This window comes from Anastrepha obliqua, chromosome 4, assembly GCF_027943255.1.
Source record: "Anastrepha obliqua isolate idAnaObli1 chromosome 4, idAnaObli1_1.0, whole genome shotgun sequence".
NCBI lineage: Eukaryota > Metazoa > Arthropoda > Insecta > Diptera > Tephritidae > Anastrepha > Anastrepha obliqua.
The window spans coordinates 122,806,656-122,819,455 of record NC_072895.1 but is presented as its reverse complement, the minus strand read 5'-3'; the positions used below and the strand labels follow the sequence as shown (position 1 = coordinate 122,819,455).

The 12,800-nt window shown below is 36.2% G+C and overlaps 2 protein-coding genes across 2 annotated transcripts; both read right to left on the bottom strand.

Annotated features, from left to right (window-relative positions):
• Positions 1–3,275: 3,275 nt before the first annotated feature.
• LOC129245036 (probable cytochrome P450 6a21) lies at positions 3,276–5,073 on the bottom strand. The gene is made up of 2 exons (XM_054882998.1): positions 3,905–5,073; positions 3,276–3,834 (listed from the first exon to the last, which is right to left on the bottom strand). Exons 1-2 carry the CDS (start codon positions 5,001–5,003, stop codon positions 3,410–3,412), a joined length of 1,524 nt encoding a protein of 507 aa, XP_054738973.1. The 5' UTR covers positions 5,004–5,073; the 3' UTR covers positions 3,276–3,409.
• A 4,039-nt stretch (positions 5,074–9,112) lies between these two features.
• Positions 9,113–10,925, bottom strand: LOC129245234 (probable cytochrome P450 6a21). The gene is made up of 2 exons (XM_054883277.1): positions 9,750–10,925; positions 9,113–9,678 (listed from the first exon to the last, which is right to left on the bottom strand). Exons 1-2 carry the CDS (start codon positions 10,843–10,845, stop codon positions 9,260–9,262), a joined length of 1,515 nt encoding a protein of 504 aa, XP_054739252.1. The 5' UTR covers positions 10,846–10,925; the 3' UTR covers positions 9,113–9,259.
• Between the last annotated feature and the right edge of the window lie 1,875 nt (positions 10,926–12,800).

Below are 12,800 nucleotides of genomic sequence, written 5' to 3'. Positions count from 1 at the left end.
TGACTACGGACAAATAAGTGAGAAAACTTCGAAAATCGAGCTGCATGTGTCATTGGCTGCCCGGAAAGAAGTACACATTGCTTCTTCACAAACGAGCATCAACATGATTTTGGAGGCAACGTACTTCGGTACGATGACTTCTTACCCACGAAGCTATCGGCTTTTTGCGGGAAGTACTCGATGATAAGATTATAAACTGAAATAAATCTGAACGCAAAAACGCAGAACTGCGTGACTAGACTATTTTTTGTGCAGCTTGACTATTTTTGTTGGCTTCCTGACCTAAATTTCGGTTAGTCACTTTTCTTATGGTCATGAACCTGAAATTATTACTTATCATTGATCTCAATACATTAAGCACCTACCGATTAGATTTCCTTAAAATATATATATTTACTTCAATTTATAGTCTTACACCTCTGATAAGGTCAACTTTTAGTCTCAATGTTGTTGGTGCCTACAATGCACACTGCTTTGTTGTTAAATCAATAAGCACTTAAACCTACATACGAAATACTGATAATTGCATCTTATCGCAGTGAAACAATTTAGTGAATCAATAAAATTGAATAAACACAATTATTTCCCTACATTGTATAATTGAGTGCATCTAATAAAATAAGTTACTTAATAGCTTTTATTTTTTCAATCCCTTTCATTAGTTAGAAAATAAGAATTATTAATTAAAAGATGTTGTGCTAGTAGGTAAACTTTCAAACGTTTTAAAAACTTACTAACTAATATCTATTTCTACGGCCACAAATGTAAATAATCTTCTTTCGAATCACTTAATCGCCTTAAATTGTTTGCAATTACTACAGCTGGAGCAAGAAGAAGAGAAGCAGATGTGCATATTCACATTAATAAATCAAGATATAAAATTAGTCAGAAGAGAGAACTTTTCTAACGATCTCATTTCGCATATAATTTGATGGTTTGAGAGAAGAGAAAAATTCGCAAAAAGCTTTCCAAACAGTATCTAATATGCCTAATGTGGGCCAGCGGTTCTCAAGCTAAGTGCAACTATAATAAAGAAAATAATCTCATTGCCATGAAGATGTGGCTTAAGGATGGTAAAGACTACCATATCATCATGAGCTAAAAGAAAAGCTCATTATGAGCGTCTGTTTGGATTTGAAGATTAGCCCACTGACGATTTCCTGCCTTTGTTCCTTTTTACCTTTTTAGAACAAATTGTTACTTGATCCTTTGGAGCTTCATTTCTAGCCTGTAATTTTACAAACGCTCCAGTGGTACGCAGAAGTGGTGCACTGGCCGACCTGTCCCTTTTATCCACTTTCCCTCGAGTCCACCGCATTCTGTCTGCAGAATAAAGCAGATACTTTTAAACCAAAACCGAATTAGGTTGAACCTTTGGGGCGAAAAGACATACTTTCTCCTCAATAGTTACAATTAGGGTGCATTGCTTTTTTCCAGTTAGGAGACGGTCATTCGATCCTGCACGTAGAGAAATAGTTACTGTACTGTAATACAGTTTGCTGTTTTTGTTGCTGTTATCAAATTTTCTAGCATGAAATATTCTCCATAAATTTTAAGTGAAAGTTCTTGACAGGTTATAATCTGAGTCCTTCTGATAAAGTAAAGCTGACTGTAGGAAGAACGCCAAAAAATGTACCAATAATTACCGAATATGTCTCTGAAGGGAAAATTATCAAATTGTGCTTAGTAAAAGCTGCGAGTCAATATAGCGGAACCTTCGAGTGGGGCAGCCGCCGGCTGTAGTGAATTATAGCAGCAAGGGTAACTAGATAACAACTTGCTCCTCAGAAGACTGTACATCCTACCGGAAAATCTACTTTGAACTGAAATGAAAGTCCGTGAGCCTTTAAAACTCACAGACTGGGGTCTTGGTATGGATGACTTGCAAAGTGCCTGATTTTAAGATTTCAAGTGCCCAAATATTTTTTCAGACCGTTGGTGTTCCATGGAAAAAGTTTGTAAATCTCTGATCTAGATTATAAAAAAGAGAAAGTGAATGAGACTAAAGTAATCGAAACATTTTGGAAATATAAAAACACAATTTGTTGGGAGAGAATTCTTCTTATGGTCATCATTGTAGCGAAAAGCTTTTCCCAATAGAAAGAATTTCAGTGTTCGGAATAAATACTATAAATAAATCTCCAAATTATGAAAAATAGAACATGGCAGTCAAACGAGACTACAGTGGCTGACGCATATGGAGCTTCAAACAAAAACTTGTTATACATTAACAAGAAACAAATTACAACTTTATTGTAAACAATATGCACTGCATTTATTGAAATTATTGTTATTGAAATGACTTGCAATAAATAACTAGTTATTAAATGTGATAAATACTTTAACAAAGTCCGAGCAACGCAAATGAGAATTTTTTGTAAAGTGTGGGGTAATAGTTATGTAGCTAACCTTGGAAAATGGCGAAATGGGGTTTTGAATTTTGAACTAACAGACAGTAAACATTGGCAACGTTTAAAAAAATATATTTTCAACTCACTTAAAAAAATGTTAATGGCAACCCTGCTAGAAAAAATAAAAATTCTGCATATCTTACTAATTTTCAATGAGCTTAAGCACAACTCAATCGTTTTAATGATAAACAAAATTTATTTTCGATTAGATTTTTTTTCAACTAATCTCATACTTCGGCAACACAGCCTGAATTTGATTAGATAAAAAGTTGTTCAATAAATTTCTTACAACCCTGATTAAAAAATATTCAGGAAAAATTCAACTTAATGCTTCTAGTTTGATATTCTAATTTTATATTAAATTGATTAAACATTTTATTTTTCAATTAATCCCCCATATTGGCAACCCTGATTGAAAAGTTCATCAACCTATATAAGTTCAAAATTCCCAAAACACTTTAAGCAAGCTCAATTCATTTTACTTGAAAAATTACTAATAAAATTATTTTTTTTTTTTCAATTAGTCTCGTGCATTGGCAACTCTGTTTGAAAAAATTCAAACCCAATTTTTTAAATTTCCAGACGCTCGAATTTAATTTGGAATGAAAATTTTATTTTCTAATATCTTGAGTTGGCAACCTTGATTGAAAACAGTCCAAGTCTGCATAATTTACCGATTTCAAAAATGCACAAACAATACATTGAATTCGGTATTTACATTGGCAACCCTAATTGAAAAATTTAGGAGGATAACTCTATATTTTAAATTGGAAAAATAAATTGTAACATTTTTTTTAGTTACTCTCATACGTTGGCTACCCTGTCCGAACAATTAACCAATTTCTGAAACGCATTAGCCCTTTTAATAAAAAAAGTGTACTTATATGACACAACTCAATCCTCTCCGTTTACAATTCAAATTTCATTTTAAATAATATAGTAATTTTTTTTTAATAATCTCAAATACGTGTGGTCAGCCGCCTCCAGACTCCGCAAACTTATTTGGACACTTTCTCCACCCTCAAGTAAATGTCACCCTCAGCCATGGATAAGAATGTCTTCTTGTTATATTTTATGGGTATCTGTGTTTTTTCACTAACACCGAATCGGAAATTCTTGAGCAAGTACCCCAAGCCAACACGCGTCTGCATCAGTCCAAAACGTAAACCAACACAATTACGTGGCCCATCACCAAATGGCAGCCACTCAATAGAATCGCGTTCTGCCACTTTTTCTGGCGTAAAGTTATCGGGGTTGAACTCTTCGGGCGTAGGATAGTAATCGTCATCCAAATGTATTCCTACCGCCGGTACAATCACAAACATGCCCTTATTGATATAATACTTCGGATGGCCGGCCACTTCGTAGTCCTCCGAGCATTCACGCGTGAGCATCGGCACTATTGTATGTTTGCGCAGTGTTTCTGTTTAGTCAAAGGAGACATCCAGTCAACTCATACAAATGCTCGTAAATATAAATTTGAATTACGTTACCTGATATCACCTGATTCAAGTACACCATTTCACCCATACACTCGTAGGTGAATTCGCCATTGTGCCGCTCCAGCACTTCGCATACTTCTTCACGCACGCGCTGCTGCATATCCTCATGTTGTGCCAGCTCGTAGAGCGCGAAGCCCATTGTTGTCGATGATGTTTCAAAACCGGCGGCCAAGAACAGGAATGCCTGCGCTGCCATCTCTTCAACGGTTATATTGGCCATTGGCTGAGCGTCTGCCGTTTTCAACATTTTATTGTTTTTCAATTCCAACAACATGTCGAAAAAGTCGTTGCGTTTGATGCCATTTGTCTCACGATACTCGATATTTTCACGTACAATGCGCATATAAAATTCGGTTATGTGTTCAGGTGTTATCTTAATATGAAGACGACGTGACAATTTCGGGAATAGTATAATAAACGCGAAGCCTAAAATATTATGGCGCTGATCTGTGAATACGCGTTTACCCATCTGCCGAAATGGTTCGTTGGGGTTCTTCAAGCTGTTGCAATCGATGCCGAAGGCGCATGAACCAATCACATCGGTGGTGTAACGCCCAAGAAAATCACGCACCTCTAACGTAGAGCCGTCCTTCAATACCTCACTGACCACATTCACTAGTTCAGTGGCCGCTCTGGTCACAGTTGGAAACATTTGTTTCATCTTGCCCGACGTAAATGTCGGTGAGAGCTTATTGCGCATAGCGCGCCATTTATGTCCGTCCAAGGAAAATAGATGTCCAGAAAGTGGATCATCATCGGGATTCGTATAGAAACCACGATCGGTGAACTTATTAAAATCTTTGATGAGTATAGCTTTGGCCAAGCTGGTGTCTAAGACGAAGACCGTCGGCCGATGAAACCAATAGAAACCACAAAATGGGCCAGTTCCTTTGAATTTATTGTAGGTGGACAAAGCAATTTCTGCCATCGTACGCGTCGTTTGCATGCCAACCAAATTGCCAAGCAAGTAGCTAGGCTGGTCACATGGTATGCCGCGGTCCTGCCAATAGTTCAAACGTTTTCGAATGAAATATGCGAAATACCCCATAAGACCCAAGATAATGAATAGCAAGCATTGCGTCATTGACATAGTGGCGACTAAACGATTGGTCGATTGCGAGTAAACACGCTCCTAACTAGTTTAAACGTTGCTGGCGAACTACTAAGATAAAAATTATTATGAGCACGCCAAACTCAGATACTTGAAAGCTTCTATCGGCAAATTCGTATTGCACCTGTATGCGAATGCATTCTATAGATACCTATACAAATGCACATAGACAATTAATTACAAAAGCAATAAGCTCAACATTGTTGAGAGATGTATGTTTTTGCACATTGCGTTGGGAGTGCTGCGTTAGGGAGTGCCCACTTGATTGCATTTCTAGCCGAAGGTGCAATTTTCCCAATAAATATCGCCTGCAATTAAGTGATGAAAAAGCTTCGAACGCATTAGTTATAGAATATATTTCTTCCAATATATACCCCTTGCAAAATAATAAACACACCACTATTTTTTACTGCAATAAAAACCATATAACGGAAGGTTTCAAATTTTGTGCAAAATTTTTGAAAATTTTATCAAAACTCAACTCTTTAACCATAATTTAGAACTCTGCTGGGCATGCAGGTTTATAGCGCATTGAATTATAGTATAATGGAGTGCAAGTTTCAAGTGCATAAAAAATACCGTTAATTTTTTATAATTTTTGTTTCACTAACCTTTCATGCCCTTTCTACAATGCAAAGTACTTGCATTTTTCTAGATGGAGGAAAATGCCTAGCACCGCCAATGAAAAAAACATTCCACAAATGAACGGTATTTTATAATCACCTGAAGATTGCACTTTATTGCGCTAGAACTACATACCCAGAAGAGTTCCAAAAATTCTGGTTAAAAAGTAGAAAGGTTTGATGATTTTTAAATATTTTGCGTTTCAATGAGATTTCGAAACATTTTGATTATATGATTTTTTTATGAAAAAAATAGTGGTGAGTTTATAACTTTGTAACGGGCTGTATATTAGAAGGAGTCCTTAGGGTACGAATTCAAAGAGATTAGGGCAAGTAGATGTAGAGTTTACGGCACTGAGAGCATAAAATAGCAACAAGATGTTTCAAGTGGCTGTCGGAGACTCTAGCAAATTCCGAAAACTCTACCATTTAAAGGAAGACATCAAAGAGTATACCAGAATTGGATAAGACGTCTGATCTAAAGACTCTTTGAGTATAATTCTCCTATCTAAATCTGTTAATATTAAGGGATTTCAAATGCGTACATTAATAAACATGGTTTTAAATACTTTTGCTCCCTCTATTAAAGATACAGGATAGATCCAGGTAATAAAAAAAATTATTGCTTAGTAGGAAATGAAATACTTGCGTAGCCACCATTCGAAAGTAATAAAAGAATAAAAATACCCAGTCAACAACAACTCAAGTTCTTTGCAGTTTCATCTGTTACCTGAGGACAGGTAACTCGCTAGACATTTCGGACGACTGGCAACATGAGCTTAACCCACCAGTAAAATCTCACTGACTAATCATCGACGTAGACCTCTATGGCATTTTAATCATTTTTTCAGTGAGTGACATAGGGTATATATTTTATACCCGTGCGAAGCCGGGCGGGTTGCTAGTTACATATATAGCATCTTTTATCTTGTCTCAGTCTATTACCAGTTTATACCCTTCCTTTTGAGTTTCCAAGTGGTCTTCAAGCCAGAATCACCAGTCCTTTGGCCTCAGTCACAGCCTCATGAGGCGCATGTAATGCAGACGCAGAAGTAGACATTATTTGCCACTCTTTTAAGGTTTATTTATTTAAAACATATACATAGCAGTTTATTTTTACACACAAGGCAATCGAAAGAGCTCGTGAAATGCATTTATTCTCTGTTTAGCTTCATTTTCCTTTGTAATTTTTTCTTTCGCACAAAATTTGCAAACTTTTGCTCCTTTTATACAATAGTTTTTATTTAAAATGATTGTATAAAAATACATCCGCATAAATGTATGTATGCAAGTGGAATGAATGTATTTTAAGGTATATTACAATTCTCTCAATAACCTCAATTATTTTTAAACAAATTAAACAACAACAGGTACAGACTTCTTAAACAACACTATTTTAAGATACTTCTGTGTTGGAGACTGAATTTAAGTTTCAGTCAATTGCACTGAAACCTGCAATGTCTCACTCTCATTTAAAAAACCGGATATCAGCCAACAGAGTGGAAAAAGCAAAGTAGTTTATTCTGTCTGCCGACGAAATAAAACAGAATTATAACACGAAAGAAGACTATACTGATTTCACACAAAAGCAAACGTGGTGCTTTCAAAAGAGAAGGCTTCACGCTAAACCACCGACAGTCGCTCCCGTTTGGCGCTTGCATGGCGTTAATGTGAAGTTATTCAAGAGGCATAACTTGTATGTCGGTAGGTAGGTAGAAGTGACTACCGCTGAATGCAGCGACACACTAAGTCAAAAATAAAGCTCCATTTTGATATGATAAGATTGTATTTTTTAGTGATATCGTTGAACGACCGATTGTCCGTGATGAACTTAAAAGGCCTTCGAATTGTGTGTTCGGTGCTCCCAAACTAAAAGTGCAGGTTGGCTATTATATTTATTACTTAATTTATTTATTTACATATTTCAGAAAGTCACACTCATGTACGAGTATCCACTTATCTTACTATCAGAAAATGCCCTCTTAGAGCACCCACGATTGCAAATAAAGGGTCTTTCAAACGTTACGCCTGGATGTCAGTAGACGGTACTTACCTTCTTTTAAATGTCGTCTTTGACATTTATCAAATAAAAAAATGTACCATTTTAGACGATAGAACAACGCGTTAAAATTCTTGAAATTTATTATCATAATATTTCTGGGATCATCACTTTTAGTTTGCGAGCACCGAATACACAATTCAAATGAAACAACATATCGCAAAATTTGTGGCGGAAAATTTTATTAGTGGAAGAAATCGTCCGAATGAATTGACAATTCAAAGGTTGGAGAAAAGTTTCAAGAAACTGGTTCTGTCGAGGATATAAAAAGTAATTGCAGACCAAAAATTGGACGTTCAGTTGAGAATATTGCTTCTGTTGAACAACCTTCAACATCAATTTCTCAACGTTTTCAAGAAGTAGGTATTCAGTAATCGACTGTTTGGTGGATTTTACCGGTAGACGTGCTCATGGTGGGCATTTAAATGATGTCATTCTTCTTTATTTAGAATAAAAATTGTTCAACCTGAAAGATCCTAGTTTTGTACAAGTTATACCCCGCAGTACCGCTGCATACATTTTTCATTTCGTGGTAATTTTCGAATAACTTCGATCACCTTTGGCTTGACGAGTCTGAGATGTCATGCTTCAGCTTCATCTTTCACCAGCTTCTCTAAAAATAATTTTATTAAGCTTTAGTTTGTGCATGGCAAGGATTTCTTCCGTACTCCCCTTGCAACGAAGCGAGATAAAGTAATTATCTCTTGGCAATAATCCAGCGCTGATTTAAAGCTGAATGTAAGCGAATCAAGTGCTTTTACTTCAGTATGAGTAGGGGCTGTGCTGACTTTTTTCGTATATCACCAACACAATCTCAGTTTTTTCGTAAACAAAACACTATAATAACACTGGTGACGTCAGCCAATCAGCTGATTCTTTCAAATTCGCTGAGAGCTGGTTAACAGTTTGTCTTTGGCCACAACTTCTGAATTATTTTCACCATGACGAGTCGTGTCTCAGTAAATTGGAGACAATCACCTGTTTAGCTGACTTAATTATAGAATTCTTTTTTTATTCTATTATCTTCCTTCCTCACATTAACCTGACCAGAGTGCAAGTAAGGGTTTACTTAACACAAATACCTAATCTACGATTACGTAAAATTACGCTCATTTTCGCATTTCAATTTATGATTCGCAGGTAACTTAACAGGATCAGTTCTTCAGCTAACGTAGTTTTTGAATTTTTTACCTCTCTTTTATTTATTTGTAATTTTATTTATTTAACTACAAACATCTCTTTTCTTTCTTTCCTTTTTACGCGCCAATTATATATATACAGGGTGGGTTTTCTTTTATGTCGGTATGTAATCGCTGAATAACTTTGTCATTTACCAACTGATCGACTTCAACATGCATGTTTTCGATACGTCAATTCAGTGCAATTTCAACCATCGAAACGCTAGCTTTATTAAATGAATAATTAAAAAATCAATATTTATTCCAGAATCGCCGATTATCTCGCCAATATATAGATATATAGTAAAAAGTAATATCTCTTACAAATACCAAACCAAAAGCTAGGTCTGGCATATAAAGTATATTAAGTGAAACTCAAATCCGCTGCACTTTCAGATGTATGCCATCTTTGCTATTCGTTAAGAACTGGTTCCGATCCATTTGCAAGGGAATTTCGGTTAGTTGACAAGTAGTAAATTCAAAATTGCGCAGCAAATAGACTAAAGCAACACGCATCTGCATTTGGCCAAAGCGCATGCCGATACAATTGCGCGGGCCATCGCCGAATGGTAGCCAATTAATGGAGTCCCGTGCTTGCATTTCCTCTGATGAAAAGCGATCGGGATCAAACTTCTCGGGCTCGGGATATATTTCTGGATTATGCTGCATGGCGAAGACTGGTATGAATACGGTCGTGTCCTTTTCGATCACGTAATTGGGATGGTCAAGCACAACATAATCATCTAGCGCCTTACGTTGCAAGTGTGGCAGAATTGGGTATTTTCGTAGTGTTTCTACATAAAGAGCAGAAGTAGAAACGTTTATTATACAGGCATAGTTTTTATAATTTTTGTTATATATTTACCTGCAATCACCTGTTTCAGGTAAGACATCGAGTTGATACATTCGTAAGTTAGCTCGTTGCCGTGCTTCTCTATTGTATTCACAATTTCCTCTCGCAGGCGCTGTTGTATTGCTTGGTTTTGCGCCAACTCATAAAATATAAAAGATAGAGTAGTAGATGATGTCTCAAAGCCAGCCACAAAAAACACAAACGTCTGCGCCGTCATTTGCTCCACCGTCAGACCCTTTCCATCGGTTTTAGCATCGAATTTTAACTTCCCCTTATTCAGTTCCATCAGGATGTTCAAAAAATCTTTGCGCTGCACATTATTCTTCTCCCTATAATCTACCGCTTCGCGTACTATCTTCAAAAAGAAATCGGTAATTTCATCTGGTATTAAACGTATATGAAATATGCGCGCCAAATTTGGCATGACTTGAAGCAGTCCATTTACGAGGTTGGAATGACGGCGTTCGGTGAAAATGCGACGTCCCATTTTGCGAAAGATAGCATCAGGATTTTTCAAACTATTGCATTCAATGCCGAAGGCACAAGAGCCAATCACATCGGTGGTGAAACGCGCCATAATATCTTTGATCTCGATTACATTATTCCGCTCGAGCTCACTATTCATGGTTTCCACGAATTGTTCAGCCACCTTCAGAATAGTGGGAAACATGAATCTCATTTGGCCGGAAGTGAAGGTAGGTGAGAGTTTATTGCGCATAACGCGCCATTTTTGGCCATCAAGCAAAAACAAATGCCCAGTAAGGGGATCATCTTTTTCATTGCTATACAAACCGCGATCAGTGAAATTACTAAAGTCCTTAATTAATATGTTTTTTGTCAACTCCGGTGTCAAAACAAAAACCGATGGAGTTTGGAAGAAATAAAATCCACAAAATGGGCCCGATCCCACATGATGTTTGTAGATTCTTGTAAACACTTCTGCTATGCTATTTTTCGCCGGAATACCTTTAGCATTACCGAAAATCCAATGTGGCGTATCACAAGGAATACCCCTTCGCTGCCAGTAAGTTAAATTGCGACGAGTAATATAAAAAGCGGCAGCAACAATTACTGCGAGAATACTGAGTAGAACAGCGGTTACAGCCATTGCGGCGAAAGAGTTGTTTGGAAATAACGGAACTGCCGATTGTTGCACTGTTGAGCACTAAACCCGAACTGACCACGAACGTTGCAATTATTGACTATAAATTGAATGCTATTTATGTATTTTCTCGTAAAAATGACTAATAGACTACTCAACAAATAAACATATGTATGTGTGTACGTATGTGGGCTGTATTTAAAGAGCGAATATTTGTTTGAAACAACTTTCATGACACAGCAACTTTGTAGTCAGCTTTCTCCATATGATAAAATTACTATTACTTTTGTTTGTGTACACTTATTCGTACTACTTACCACCCTGGTACTTTTTCGCCAAAAGAGGACCACTACTACACATGTGCGAATTGATTGCAACAGAGTAGCCTCTCGGTTTAATTACTATATGTTTATTTTTGGTTATCATTATTTACACTTTCTGCCGCTAAGGCTGCCTAGAGCGTATATTCTTACATGCAAAGAACTTTCGACAATTTTTTTATGTGAAAGAAAATGTCGAAAATCAACGGTATTTTGTAGCCACTTGCAATTTGAACTTTATTATACCAAAATTCAATGTGCAATAAAACTGCATACCAAAAATTGTTCTAAAAATTCTGATTAAAAAGTTTGAAATGTTGGTGAAAATCTACAGAATATTTATTCATAATTTTTTTAAATTGAATTTTCTGTATTATTTATATTTATATATTTTTTACTTTACTTACATTGCAATGAGTGAAGACTTTATTTTATATTCGAAAAATTATTGTATTGAAAAATGAAATAAAAAAAAATAAATAAAATATGTGCTTACTCGTTTTCCCATTATCGCAAAATATTGTGAAATATAGAGCACTTTACACAAAATCGTAACTGTATTAAATAACGTGTCAGTGACTGTATATACATAGTTGTTGCTGTATAATGAGTTAAACTTTTTTAAAAAATGAATATATACTAAATAAACAAAAGTAAAACAGCAGGTCAAAAGGTTGCACACCTATTTTATGGTTCAGGACGGGTAAAGTCTTCGTTAGATGTTTGGCCGAGCTCCGCTCCCTATTTGCAACTTGATATTGATTCACAAATGGACGGGCCTACAGTTTTATGCCGCCCCCGAAAGTCAGATAGCTGTTTAGAGCAGCTTTAGAGCCCGAGCCCTACCGATTGGTAGACACGCACAAATCATTTGGTTTTTTCCTCGAGTTCCTTCTGTGAGCAGAGCTTGTTCCGAACCATGAAAAAAGGGGTCGAGCAGAGAACAAATAACACTTTCTAGTGCTCCGTCGAAATAATCCTTTTGTTGTTCGTTAATTCACTTGATGCGTATTATTTCGGTACTAGAGGATTTTTCTATGTGTACATTATTAACTACTTGATTTCGAGTTGTTGGTATGTGTGGATGTATACGTATTTGTTTTAAAAATGGTTTCTGATAATAACATAAATTATAATGCAATTTTTATTGATCTAACGCAATTTAAATTACTTACTCACCTCTTTCTGGGCAAATTATCTTACGCAATAGATAAGACCTGTAGCCTATGGCCTATGGCCGAGAACTGTTTTATTGCAGTACTGACTATTTTCATATTTGAGCACTTAATTTTCGACAGACCAGATACGCAATATAGTTTAAAGTTACGTATATATAAGAGGCCTCTTTATTGATGAAATTTTGGAAGGATGTAGGTTTGGAAGGATTTGTCCGTTTCTACCTAAACACTGTTGCCCTTTTCTGCTAGTACTAGTGCTTAAACTACTCGGTAGAAAAAAATGATTTTATTTGTTTGCGTAAAAGTACTTCTGCTTCGCATGAAGAGATAGAGAGGGAAAAGTGTAATAAGGTCGAAATATGCTATGAATAAATACGAGGTGTGCTCACTCACTTATTGGGCTTGTGTGGCATAAATGGAAAAACTTTTTACGCAAACAGGAAATATGACTAAAATTAGTCTA

Bases quoted from the DNA above. Each gene is read 5' to 3' on its own strand.
- LOC129245036 (XM_054882998.1), bottom strand. From the start codon at position 5,003: ATGTCAATGACGCAATGCTTGCTATTCATTATCTTGGGTCTTATGGGG. The intron at 3,835-3,904 runs GTAACGTAATTC...TTGACTAAACAG, and splicing joins CTTGAATCAGGTGATATCAG to AAACACTGCGCAAACATACA.
- LOC129245234 (XM_054883277.1), bottom strand. From the start codon at position 10,845: ATGGCTGTAACCGCTGTTCTACTCAGTATTCTCGCAGTAATTGTTGCT. The intron at 9,679-9,749 runs GTAAATATATAA...CTCTTTATGTAG, and splicing joins CCTGAAACAGGTGATTGCAG to AAACACTACGAAAATACCCA.